Source organism: Atta colombica, unplaced genomic scaffold (genome assembly GCF_001594045.1).
Source record: "Atta colombica isolate Treedump-2 unplaced genomic scaffold, Acol1.0 scaffold82, whole genome shotgun sequence".
NCBI lineage: Eukaryota > Metazoa > Arthropoda > Insecta > Hymenoptera > Formicidae > Atta > Atta colombica.
The window spans coordinates 190,566-204,601 of NW_017259575.1; the positions used below are offsets into that span (position 1 = coordinate 190,566).

General features: G+C 38.6%; 1 protein-coding gene and 1 long non-coding RNA gene across 2 annotated transcripts in view; both read left to right on the forward strand.

Moving 5' to 3' along the window:
• LOC108692774 overlaps positions 1–14,036 on the forward strand; it is a 22,851-nt gene that overhangs the window by 7,297 nt on the left and 1,518 nt on the right. The window lies entirely within an intron of this gene.
• The window catches only part of LOC108692773 (probable chitinase 3), a 16,430-nt gene that overhangs the window by 1,792 nt on the left and 602 nt on the right, over positions 1–14,036 (forward strand). Inside the window, exons 2-22 of the mRNA XM_018201199.1 lie at positions 45–369; positions 909–1,168; positions 1,272–1,322; positions 1,448–2,073; positions 2,326–2,511; positions 2,715–2,859; positions 2,942–3,295; positions 3,522–4,012; positions 4,079–4,307; positions 4,394–4,582; positions 4,784–5,123; positions 6,278–6,504; positions 7,185–7,564; positions 7,799–8,539; positions 8,826–10,352; positions 10,925–11,110; positions 11,336–11,624; positions 11,868–12,220; positions 12,321–12,755; positions 13,056–13,529; positions 13,624–13,749. Of these exons, the coding sequence (XP_018056688.1) occupies positions 65–369; positions 909–1,168; positions 1,272–1,322; positions 1,448–2,073; positions 2,326–2,511; positions 2,715–2,859; positions 2,942–3,295; positions 3,522–4,012; positions 4,079–4,307; positions 4,394–4,582; positions 4,784–5,123; positions 6,278–6,504; positions 7,185–7,564; positions 7,799–8,539; positions 8,826–10,352; positions 10,925–11,110; positions 11,336–11,624; positions 11,868–12,220; positions 12,321–12,755; positions 13,056–13,529; positions 13,624–13,749 (7,914 nt within the window). The 5' untranslated portion in view covers positions 45–64. The remainder of the gene's footprint in view (positions 1–44; positions 370–908; positions 1,169–1,271; positions 1,323–1,447; positions 2,074–2,325; positions 2,512–2,714; positions 2,860–2,941; positions 3,296–3,521; positions 4,013–4,078; positions 4,308–4,393; positions 4,583–4,783; positions 5,124–6,277; positions 6,505–7,184; positions 7,565–7,798; positions 8,540–8,825; positions 10,353–10,924; positions 11,111–11,335; positions 11,625–11,867; positions 12,221–12,320; positions 12,756–13,055; positions 13,530–13,623; positions 13,750–14,036) is intronic.

Genomic DNA, 14,036 nt, shown 5'->3' on the forward strand with positions numbered 1-14,036 from the left:
TTGAATCTGTGTATATAAAATATTAATACAATTTTCCATTTCAGCAAACTATATATAGTTAATTATGACGGTTTGGATTATCTTGGCTTGGCTGACGAGTTTATCGTCGGCCGTTCCCTCGAATCGAGTACCAGTCCGAGAGATCTTACCTCCTCCGCCGCTGTCGGAACATCAGCAACAACGCGAATTTCTTCCCTTCTTCCGGAGAGACGCCATCGAAAGCTTGCCGACCTTCGGCCGCTTGTCAAATGATTTAGATTACAATGAATTCGGCTCGCACAGGTATCCCCTGCGCGACGCAGTCGAATCGTTGCCGGACAACGTATTAGACGCTAAATCGAATCCTACATTCCGAGACGACTTTGAGAGGTGACTATCCGAAGAATATGTTTTATCTTAATCGGCTAAAACCTTTCTGATACTCGTTTTCTAAAGAATCACTATTACATGGCAAATCTTAACCCTTATATACGTAAGTTGAAAATCTGTGGGATATTCCTTTTCTTTTTTTTTTGTATCAATATTTCTTCCGCAATACCTTTGATTGAAGATAAGACGACATTATTTCTTATTTCCAAATAATTTTAAATAAATTTTACAATTATTTTTTAAATATTTACTTTATATTTGTTTAAATCATTTTCTTAATTTATTTTTGTTTTTATAGATTGTTATTAAAACACACTGTACACATCTAAGGATTGAAAAATTTAAAACTATTGAAGATTAAAATTTCATAACTCTTTACAATTTTGCTTTATTTTTATTTAATGCAGATATTGCTTGATTGTTCTTTTAGTGCGTATCTTGATTTGATATGTAATAGATTTAACAATATATGCTATAATATTATTTAGGACATATAATAATATATGATACAAGTATAACAGAATTGCTCATATTTATAGTGAGAACCGAAGATTGCCTTTGAGAGATGCAGTGGAGCATCGTGAAGCACCTTTTCTCGGTGTTGATCCAGATCACGAATCGATTTGGATCGAGCCCGTGGCACCACCGACCTTGCGAAGAACGCAGCAGATTCTCGAACCTAAAATTATCTGTCGCTTCAACTCTGAAGCCGGTCATAGGACGGAACCGTTCTCCTTATACCCGCAAAATGTGCCAGATTACAAATGCACTCACCTAGTATATTCCACAGCTATCATCGGTAAATAATAATTGTATTAGATCTAGATTATAGATGTATAAGCATATGTTATTTTGCGAGTACTTTTATTATCTTAATTATTAATTTTATTATTTCATTGTAGACAGACAAGATTCCATCGTTCCCAACGATCCAGTATACGACCGAATTAAAGGTAGGTTATCATTTTATCAAAATAAAAATATGTTTAAAAATATTTAACAAATATTTTGGAAATATTGAATTATAATATTAACAAATAATATTAATTCAATTTCAATTCTTCAATTTTTCTATTAGGCGGTTACAATGCTGCCACAGGGCTTCGCTTAAAAGATCCAGCACTTCGCGTGCTGATATCCATCCAACCGAATCCACATCGTAGCCTAATTATCCAAAGAAATGCCAATTTATCGACCGATTTTCCATTGCGGGAATCTATTCTCAAATTCCTCGAAGAATATCGTTTCGATGGTATCGAGCTCGATTGGCCAACCGCCGCCCAGGATTGGTCTCAATTCAAAATTCTGCTCAAGTTAATCGGTGTTCCATTAGCCAAAAGAGGATATACCCTCGCGGTGGCACTGACACCGGAAGATCCCGTGGATCTGGAACTTTTACCGATCGTCGATTTGATAATCCTAAAAAGTTGGCGGGACGTTCAATCGGCTTGTGCTTCTTGCGGAAAAACGGAATATCCCGTTCTTCATCCAGGTCCCTTGAGCTTCATTGTTCAGAATACAAGCAAATGGGTTGAGCAAGTTAGCGCCGGACAACGATCGAAGTTTGTTCTCGCTATCCCAATCTTTGGTCAAAGATATACTCTCAAATTTAGCAATCTCACCGATGTCAGCACGCTTGTTCAGAAATCCGGCAAAAAGGGTGTTTACACTAAACTGAGAGACGGAAAATTAGCTTATTATGAGGTGAAGTATCATGTCAATACTAAAAAAAAGAGCTTAGTTGCGTTAATTGAAATTCTGGTTAAAAATAAATAAATCAAAATTTTTTTCGTTGAACCTATTATAATTTTAGTTGAGAGAGAGAGGAGGAGGAATTAAACTTCTGATTGTTATATGATCAGAATTTTCAGCTGATTCTGATTTATTTTCAATCAGATATTTTTCTCAATGTAAAAAAAGGTGTTTATATTAACCAAAGCCAATTGTTCTCTGTAGGTGTGTGAGAAATTGGAAAGAGGTTTGTGGATCTCTGGCAGGAACGAGGAAGGCCCATACATAAAGCGAGGGGATCAATGGATTAGTTACGACGACCCTATATCAGTTAAAATTAAAACGGCGTTTATTCGAGCAATGGGACTCGGTGGAATCTCATTATGGTCGCTAGATCTAGATGATTTTCAGGTTATTAATAATATTAACTTATTTTTTGTCTCATTGAAATTTTTATTTTTAGCGCCATAAGGATATAAGTGCATCAAAATTAACAGATTTATAAAAGAATGATTTTAATTTAAGCGTTGTCAGCAATTTAAATAGCATTTAGCGTCAATCATTCACGGCATATTATCGTATTTAACGCGTGCATATGAATTTAAATCCCATAGGGTATCTGCGGAAATCCTTGGCCGATGCTAAACGCTGCAGTACGATCTTTAGGATATTACGAGGATACCCCGACAAAGAAGTGTCCGAAGGATGGTCTTTCTAGGGATCCGGAAAATTGTTCCGCATTTTATTCTTGTATCAAAGGTAACGTTTACAGCTTAATTAAATTAATCATAAATCGCAAAAGTCAAATTTATACATTCAGTGACCACAGAGCTATTTTTAGGAAAACTACATCATGGTCATTGCGGGCACAGCCGATACTTTGATCCGAGAGAGAAACGCTGTGTGGCAGCCATCCTAGCGCGATCTTCAGAGATCTGCAAACTCAATGTTTTCGATAAAATTGTTGGTCAGGATACACCATCAACAACATCGTCAAAAAAGGTGTTGCAGCAAGTCGGTCCGCGAATAGCGTGTTATATGACTTCCTGGGCATTGTATCGCAAAGGGGATGGTAAATTCGTTCCAGAACATTTGGATTCGAATCTCTGTACTGATATTATTTACGCATTTGCTGGATTGAATCCTGAGACGCTGTTGATTCAGCCGTTCGATCCTTGGGCCGACATTGAAAATAGTGAGCATGATAATTCACATGTGATCTCAATTGCCGAGACATTTGAAAGATTCAGAATAAAACTGAATTATAAATCTGTAATCTGAAAGGATCCATTTTTTTAAATATAGCGTATTTCATATTTAAAGCGAATCTTGTGAGACATGGAATTATATCGCTCTTGTTTCAAATCTTTCATTTAAAAGATATAATCGAATGATATGATTCCTCGAATAATTCATTCCAGATCTATACCAGCGAGTGACCTCGATCAAAGGATCAAGAATATTACTGGCCTTAGGCGGATGGACCGACAGTTCTGGAGATAAATATTCTCGATTGATCAGCAGCGGCGTCTCTCGTCGTAAATTCGTCATTGCTACGATGAACTTCCTGAAGAAGCACAATTTCGACGGTCTATCGTTCGAGTGGAGCTATCCCAAGTGCTGGCAGAGCGACTGCAAAAAAGGTCCCGATTCTGACAAGCCGAATTTTACTAAGTTGATGCAAGAGCTCAGAGAGGAATTTAACAAGCAAGACCCGCCTCTATTATTGGCTGCTGCCCTATCAGGGTACAAAGAAGTCATTGACAAAGCGTACGAGGTGCATGAAATCTCGCAGATCGTCGACTTTATGTCGGTCATGACGTATGATTATCATGGATCGTGGGAATCCAAGTTGGCACACATAGCACCCTTGTTTGGATCATCAAGCGATAGCAAACTCTATTACAACGTTGTAAGTTCGAATTGCGTGAAAATGCATGTTGCAAATCGCAAAATATAACGTTTGAAAATATTACAGAACTTTACCATGAACTATCTCGTTGGTCTCGGTGCTGAGAAATCTAAACTCCTAGTCGGTATCCCCCTATATGGGCAGTCTTATCGGCTCTCAACGGCAAGCCAAGCCGATCTGGGTGATCCTACGACCGGTCCGGGTAAACCAGGAGAGTTCACTAAGCAACCTGGAATGTTGGCGTATTATGAGATTTGTGAAAGGATTAAGCGACACAATTGGAAAGTAGGAATTGGTAAGACGATCGACGAATAAATATATATTATGTGAATTTGAACAAAATAAGTAGGTATATTTTGCATAAAATCTATATAATTTCAGGACCGAGTGCTCATTTCGAAGATGAGTGGGTAGGTTACGAAGATCGGGAGAGTGTTTACGCTAAGGGCAAATATATCACGGGAAATGGCTATGGTGGAGCTACAATGTGGACCATTGACTTGGATGATTTTCAGAATCTCTGCTGCTCTGAGTCGTTTCCTTTATTGAAAACCATAAACCGTGCGCTAGGTGCGTGTTATATTATTTATTATGATCTTTGTTAGTATTATATAGTATTTTGTATTATATAGTATTTTGTATTATATAGTAACTTTCTACATTTTATTACAAGTTATCATTATATTTTGTATTATTATATACTATATGTTTATTACACATATTGCTACTTTTCTAATATTTTACATTTGATATAATTATTCTAATTAACAGGTCGTTCGTTGCCGCCCATTTCGGAGGATTGCCGACGTCCACCGCAGCCGGTGACACCGCAAGCACCGACTCTAACTACTCACAGTGACGCCGTGGACGGCAATCCGCGCCCTACTACATCAATGACAACGTCTAGTACTGGAATTACCACGTGGCCCACGTGGACAGAAAGACCGAGCACCACGACAACGACGCAACAGACGACTAGGACCACTTGGCCCACGTGGACTTGGACCAGCCAGGAACCCAGTAAAAGTCCGTCGGAGGACGTCACAAAGCCTAGCGAGACTAAAAAACCGAGTACAGCTCTTAGCACTACACCTATATCAACTGTATCGTGGTAAAAGAAAGCAAATCACAATTATTCGTCTCCGTATATTTCAATCTTTTCCTTTTTTTTTTTTAAGTCAAAACAATCCATTCAAAATGATCATCTAAAATATTTAGCGCCCTGATGAAAATGTAAAACTTGTCAAGTGTCAAAGAAGTGTGAACAAAGAATTTTAACGCTTTTTAAACACTTCATTGACTTTCCATTGACTTACCACTCTTAGTGGTTTTGAATATTTATACACGCTCCACGAATTCTCCCCAAATGCTCCGTAAAGTGTGCCCAAAACACATCTGTCACATTTCCTACACGTTAAACATTTTTTTTTTTTCATTAACGTTTCTCATATGCTCCTCAACACTCCACAAAGAATGCATGGAACTGATGACGTATACTTCCTAAACATTTCATTCATTAGTATTTCGTCTACGCTTCCTAAATGTTCGGTAAAAAATACATTAGGAGCGTTCAAATACGCTTCCAAGATATAGAGATAAAAAAATTTATTTGAAAACGAAATGTCGTTGAATATGAAAGTATGCGGTACTATCAGAGAGACTTAGCGAGAACTAACTTCTTGAATGTAAAACACCGGACAGATTAAGGATAAAAGACATAGCATTGAAAGATTTTTCAGTTGTGTTTTAATGAAAAAATGTTTTGAAGTGAGTCCTTAGGGCTCCGAGAAGAAAGCATAGCATTTTTTTTTAGATATTTACCGAATGAAATATATTTTAAAATATCATTTGCTTACCAAGGACCTCAATTATCGTTTCATTCATCTAAGAACTCGATGATGCTCCGTTTATGTTCTCCAGAACTGCCTAATCACGCTCTATTTACATTCAACGAACATTCTGCTCGTGCTTGCTGGAAAACTTATCTATACTTTCATTTATGTTTCTTTAACGTTTCTTTAATGTTTTTAACGTTTAGTCGACACTTTTTTTACGTTCCATATTCCAATTTTCCTACGAGTTTCATTTATGTTTCTGTTACTCCCTCCTTACACTTCCTTTACACTCCAATTAGCGCTTTATTGACACTCGCTTTAAGTTTTATTTTTATTTTCATTTCAGATATACTTTTATTTACAGTCATCTTAGTTACAATTACATTAAAGCTCCTTATTGATTCATTCTTTAAATTTTTTTTTTAAATAGCTCACCGACTACGCAGTCACTTTCTACAACAAGGAAACCGATTGTCGGCACATCGGAAGCGAATTGTACTAGCGGCGCGTATTACAGCGATCCCATGAACTGTGGAAATTATTACAGATGTGTCCGCGGCGAGTTGAAGCGTGAACAATGTGCGCCAGGATTACACTGGGATGCGAATCGACAACTGTGCGATTGGCCGTCGGCGGCAAAATGTCAAGCAGAAACTGGTAAGATTCTCACCTATTCTCATTAACCAGATACGTTAATTCTTAATTATTCCTCTCTTTTTTGTCTCTATCTTTTCCTCCTTCTATTTGCTAGAGAAATGATCCATAATTACACAGTTCGAAACAACTAGACAACAATGAGTAATAATTGACGCGCAGATTGATTTTGATAGTCGCGAAATATAAATGCATCTTTGTAGAGTTGATAACATTAACCCATTAACGAGAAAATTATCGCGATGACATTGACTCTTTAATAATCTATAAAAATTGTGTCGAGCACGTGGACAAATATGAGTACAAACCTGTTTGCGTTTGAGTTGGGCGTATGCAAATATAGTCGCGTATACATATCTTTTCCGTTTAACATGTCGCCTCCGGCTAAGAAGCATTCTTGCATCCTCTCCCTTTGCTATCCCCCGCAAAGCGAAGAAGATCGCTGGCATTGGCAAGGGTACAAGCCACGCTAACGACTCTTGTTTGCACATCGTTCGCTCATGGTGCGTCTGCGAAAACCATGGCCTTCACTCGATTCTATATGATATTAACTCTTCTTCTTCTAAACTGTGTCGTACAGGGAGTGTATGAAATCTCTCGTCGAGGTGTCAATTTAATCGATCTTAAATTGATTTTTATCGTACAAGATGCGTTTCATAAATTTTTATCTCTTTTTTTTTTAGATTCTACTTCAACGACAAGCAGTCCTTTATGGAGTAGTTCAACTAAGAGGCCATCTACTACAACCTCCAAAGTTACCAGACCAATTTCAACAATAACAACGACGACAATAGCAACCACGAAGCTCACCACGTCGAAACCTATCGTTATAGAACCGACGCAAAAACCGCAAAAACCATGCGAACATGGACAATATTATCCCTATCCAAATTCGTGCACAAGCTTTCTGGTCTGTGTGAACGGTGATCTTGTCTCGCAGCAGTGCGGTCCAGGTTTAAATTGGAACACCGACAAGAACATGTGCGATTGGGCTTTCAAAAGCCCATGCATCAATAAACCTCATAAGAATGCCTTGCTCGTGGAAAAAGATACCGTTCCAACCGTAAGTAACGTAATAAATTATATAATAGTGCTGCCAATGATCATTTAGATATTAATTATTAATACATACGGATATTAACATAACATTCTCTCATTGTCAGTCAGTTATAATCTTTTCTATTACACCTCCGCAGTACGTACATCCGGCTCATTCATTATTTTAATTTATTCGTTTATTGCGTAATAATTCAATAATTGATATTGACATCAAGTATTATTATTGTGATTACATTAGACTTGCATCACCGGCAGCTACAGTGGTGTACCGGGTGACTGCACGAGTTATCAGGCGTGCCTTTGGGGTCGTCAAGAGGTATTCAACTGCGCGCCGGGTTTGCATTTCAACAGGGAGACTCGTATCTGTGATTGGCCGTCTCGGGCGAAATGCACGGATGACGATGGCGACAAGGAAATTACCACGCAATCGGTAACGACATCCTCGCATCCATCAATCTCAGAGAAACCAATCACTCACCCGGAATTTACTACGGAAAAGGCTCCGACTATGTCGACTATGAGTCCTGAACCTACGCCGACTTTATCTCCAGCGATTATAGACCCCGACAAGGTCTCCCCGCTGTCCGGCTACTATAAGGTTGTGTGTTACTTTACCAATTGGGCTTGGTATCGTCGTGGAATTGGCCGTTATTTGCCAGAACATATCGATCATACTCTATGCACACATATCGTGTATGGCTTCGCGGTGTTGGACTATTCCGAAATGATAATCAAGGCGCACGATTCCTGGGCGGATTTTGATAATCGTTTCTACGAGCGGGTAGTAGCATATAAAAAACGAGGTCTTAAGGTGCTTCTCGCGCTGGGCGGATGGAACGATTCGGCCGGTGACAAGTACAGCCGATTGGTGAACAATCCTTCGTCTAGAAAGAAGTTTATCAATCATACTCTTCAGTTTATCAAAAAATATGACTTTGACGGATTAGACATGGACTGGGAATATCCCGTTTGTTGGCAGGCGAGTGCATTTTTTTTTTATTTAATGACATTAACACAAACAAAAACAAGTTCAAGTTGTTGCTTATGATCTCTGTACGTATGTATTTATACTCTTTATTTTTATTATGTTTCTATGGAAGTATTTCGAATAGTTTTATTAAACTATATTATAAATCTCTGCTTCAAATCTTTACTCTACTATTTCTCATATTTTTTTAATTTTTTTTTTTTACATAATTTATTGTAAATAATTCATTTATAATCATTTTTATCTATTCGTAACTCTTTCCAAATTTTGTCAACAGGTAAATTGTAACAAGGGACCAGATTCGGATAAAGAAAGTTTTGCAGTTCTCTTACGCGAATTAAGTGCTGAATTCAAACCGAAAGGATTACTTCTTTCAGCAGCAGTCTCGCCGAGTAAGAAAGTAATCGACAAGGGCTACGACGTGCCGTCGTTAGCCAAGAATCTGGATTGGATTGCTGTCATGGCGTATGATTACCATGGGCAATGGGATAAACGAACTGGTCACGTTGCGCCTTTATATTATCATCCAGACGACGAGTTTTATTACTTCAACGCTAACTATTCGATCAACTATTGGATCTCAAAGGGCGCTCCACCTAGGAGCATCGTCATGGGAATGCCGTTGTATGGACAATCCTTCACAATTAACGATCCAAGCTCTGGGACTGATCTAAATTCTCCGGCCAGCGCCGGAAACGCCGGAGAGTTCACTCGAGCTGCTGGTTTTCTGTCTTACTATGAGATCTGCGATAGAATACTCAATCGCGGTTGGACAGTGGTACAAGATCCAGAAGGTAGAATGGGACCGTATGCCTACAAGGGCAGCCAGTGGGTCAGTTTTGACGACTCAGAGATGATCAGGCGGAAGGCGCAATTTGTGCGCGACATGGGTCTAGGCGGCGGTATGGTGTGGGCTCTGGATTTGGATGATTTCCGCGGACGATGTGACAACGAACCTCATCCATTGATGCATACGATTCAGCGGGTGCTAGCGGAACCATCGAAGGAGCACGACAAGCCTCTGCAACCGTCATCGGTGTCGCCATCGATGACGACATTGATCGTTGAACCTACGCAAGCGATACGACCAACTACTACGGTGGATCGCGTTACACAGGACAGTTCCAAGAACGATGAATTTAAAGTCATCTGTTATTTTACTAACTGGGCCTGGTATCGACAGGAAGGTGGTAAATTTGTACCGGAGGATATAGATCCCGATCTCTGCACCCACGTACTTTATGGATTCTCCATACTCGACGGTAGCAGTTTAACAATGAAATCTCATGATCCCTGGGCCGATATAGACAACAAGTTTTATGACAGAGTGGCAGCATTCAAGGCAAAAGGTTTAAAAGTGCTGATGGCGTTAGGTGGTTGGAACGATTCAGCCGGAGACAAATACAGCAGATTGGTGAACTCACCGTCGGCTAGGCGAAGATTCATTACGCAACTTCTTCTCTTCATCGAAAAATACACCTTTGAGGGTCTTGATCTCGACTGGGAGTACCCGGTATGCTGGCAAGTGGACTGTAACAAGGGTCCGGAGTCTGATAAGCAAAGTTTCGTTGAACTGATCAAGGAATTGAGCGATGAATTCAAACCGCGAGGATTGCTTCTCTCTGCGGCTGTTTCGCCGAGCAAGAGAGTGATCGATGCGGGATACGATGTTCCCATTTTGTCAAAATATCTGGATTGGATATCCATAATGACGTACGATTTCCACGGTCAATGGGATAAGAAAACCGGCCACGTAGCACCATTATATAGTCTTCCAAACGACTGGGAACCGACATTTAATGCCGTAAGCTTTACTTTGATTTGATTATTTACATTAAGAGTTATACTAATTTCGGAAGTTTTAAGTCTTCTGAGTACTCACTTCAGCCATATTGAATTGTGATGTCATTAGCGAGAAATGATACGTTGATTTTTCTCACATATCATTTGTAAATAAAGACAATTTGAATAAAACAGAATAATGAGATGTAGTAAAACATTTGTAAAAATGAGCCAATACTGTATCATTAACCCCCCTGATAGCAATAGTAAGTAGTCGAAAAATGTTTGTGAAGTGAAAATATTCAATAGCAATGCTGCGCATGCGTATTGAGGATAAAGTAGTAAACGCATTTTACGATTATTTACTGACTATCAGGGGGGATAATGATGACAGTGTTGCGGTCTATTTTTACAAGTGTTTTACAGTGATCTCATTATTTCGTTTTATTCAATTTGTCTTATTTATTTATAAATGGCGTGCAAGAAAATTAACGTATCGCTTATAACACATTTCTCGCTTATGACATCACGATTCAATACGGTTGAGGTGAATATTTGCAAGAGTCTTAAAACCACCTTGATTTTTTCCACTAGAACTTTTCGATCCATTATTGGATAGAGAAAGGTGCAAATCCGAAAAAGTTAATCATGGGCGTTCCATTATACGGCCAATCATTTTCACTTGCGGAGAGAAACGTACACGGATTAAACGCGCCAACCTATGGGGGTGGCGAGGCTGGAGAAGCGACCAGAGCAAGAGGTTTTTTATCATACTACGAGGTCAGCTCTATGTTTTCGAAAAAGAAATATTAAAAATAAAAATAAAAGTAAATAGAAATATTAAATGAATTTTTAATAAGTACATGTGTATATTATAGAAGAATGTTAATTAATTAATTTTTAATTAATTAATTTTTAATGTTCTGTAAAAGATATTTATTTCTGAAGAAAATTTGCATTCTTTTATATTAATATAAATATTTGTACTTTTTTACTTTATGATAGATATGTGAAAGAACATTGAAGAAGGGATGGACAGTTATTCAAGATAAAGAGAGAAGAATCGGTCCTTACGCCTACAAAGGTGACCAATGGGTAAGCTTCGACGACGCCCAACAAATCAAACTGAAAGCAGAATTAATCAAGAAACTTGGCCTCGGTGGCGGTATGATTTGGGCCTTGGACTTAGACGACTTCAAGAACAGATGTGGATGTGAACCCAGTCCGCTATTAAGGACAATGAATCGAGTTTTGAGGAACTATCCAAAGGGCCCGCTGTGTCCCATTACGGAAGGTAAATAATAATATATTGATATCGTTTTCAAAATCAAAAAATATTTCACTCAATTTGACTTGTGACATATACGACAAAAAATGTCGCCGTGCTTGCTTAGCACCGAGACACTATCGCGTACATGCCTCCTGATAGAAAAATATATAATTTATTTTCTATTATACATTTAAAAGATATATAAATATTACACTATTTTCTACATATGATTTTAATAACATTTGAATACCATCTTATGATCAACAGGTACAGAAGTGGTTGTAATCGATGTCGACCAGAGCAACATTGAGTCTACAACTGTCACCGAACGTCCCATATACGAATCCACTACATCACCTACATATATTCCACCAGCAACAATTCCAACAACGACTGAATTAGATCCAGACATAGATGATACCATCGAGATCGAAGCCAGCCCACTACCTCCAGCGGACTGCGGAGGACATTTATTCATATCGCACAAAAGCGACTGCACCAAATATTATCTGTGCAACTTCGGTAAGATCTCGGAACAGTCCTGTCCACCTGGACTTTACTGGAATGAAGACCGATGCGACTGGCCGGAGAACACCAAATGCAAAACTGCTGAGCGTCGAGTATGTATCACGACGAATACAAGTTTTTAATTAGCGAATACAAATGTAAAGCACGTTACAGCATGAAAAAACCGCGAGATTTATTCTATTGATTTCGTAGAGCAGCCTATCGCCGAGATTGAGACTTGCCAAAAATGTAAATGAAAAAAAAATAGTTTGTTACTACACAAATTGGGCTTGGAGGCGCACAAGCTTTGGCAGCTTCACTCCCAAGAACATCGATGGGACGCTTTGCACGCATATTGTGTACGCCTTTGCTACGTTGGAAGAGGAAACATTTCTTCTAAACATCGATGACTCCGACAATGTCTATAAGAGTTTTCTTAATAAAACGGCAGAAATTAAAAGAAGAAATGGCGTTAAGGTGATGCTCGGTTTAGGTGGATGGAACGATTCAGAGGACGACAAGTACAGCAGATTGATAAGCAGTCCGCAATCGACTAGAAAAAATTTTACTAGGTATGTCGTAAGAATCATCGAACAATACGGATTCGATGGACTTAATCTTGATTGGGAGTTTCCGGTATGCTGGCAGGTAAGTCACCGTAATGTCCTCCCTTTTTCTCAGTGTAATTGCAATAATTCTTTCAACATAAATTATCAAGGAATTTAAAGATTTAAAAATTTTAGAGAGATTTAAAAAATTTAAAGATTTTATTTTGAGAAAAAGATTTTGCCAAAAGATATTTTATTACAATAATATCAAACAAAAAATTATTTTTCTCTTTTTCACTCTCTTTTTCAGTACAATTTTCTATTTATTAATAGATCCCAAATCCCCATTAGATTAAGGATGCTATAATTATAGCAATTAAAAACAAAATATCTCGGACAGGGCGATTGTAGCCGCGGTCCTGAGGAGGACCGCGAGAACTTTGTCGAATTTCTCAAAGACCTTAGCGAAGCGTTAACATCTAGAGGACTTTTGTTATCCATCGTGGTCTCAGCGAACAAGATCGTCATCGATCGAGGCTACACTCATATTTCGCTTTTAACACGGTACGTGAATTGGATCGGCGTGGTAGCGTACGACTATCACACTGGTATGGGAAGTGAAACTGGTCATGTCGCGCCGCTTTATCATCACCCCGACGATATCAGCCCGTTTCTGAATGCGAACTTCTCCGTGACGTACTGGATCAATAAGGGCGTGCCAGCCGAAATGATTGTCCTAGGCATACCTACCTACGGATCAAGTTTTACCTTATCTGAAAAGTCTCTGAACAGACCGAGCTTCCACGTGAAAGCTGACGGACCTGGAGAACCCGGCAAGTTTACGAAATCAGCTGGGTTCCTAGCATATCACGAGGTAAGAATTAGCTACGCTATCATTAATAAATCGAATCGCAACAATTAGGATATTATTTATTAATTGTTTCATTTTATTTGGTTCGCTACGCAAGATATGTGATAATGTGAAGAACGACGGCTGGTCCGTAACAAAAGATTCGGAGGGCCGCGTGGGACCGTACGCGTCGAAACGCGATCAATGGGTCAGCTATGACGACGTATCTAATGTAGCAAAAAAGGTATATGTGTAATATAGAAATCACATGAAATATACATCATTCCTTCGTTCACAAATGGTTCGTTATACAAATGCATAATTCATTATGTAGACTGTTTGCGATTACAAACTGCAGTCACCGAGTAAGAATTCAGCACATTATTTTGCGATCTTAAAACGAGTTTGATAACTCGATCTCGATTCGTTTACTTACATTATACATACGTTCGTATTTTTATCGAATTTATTTCGCCCTCGTAATTATATACACACATATATATATATATATATATACACATATATATATAC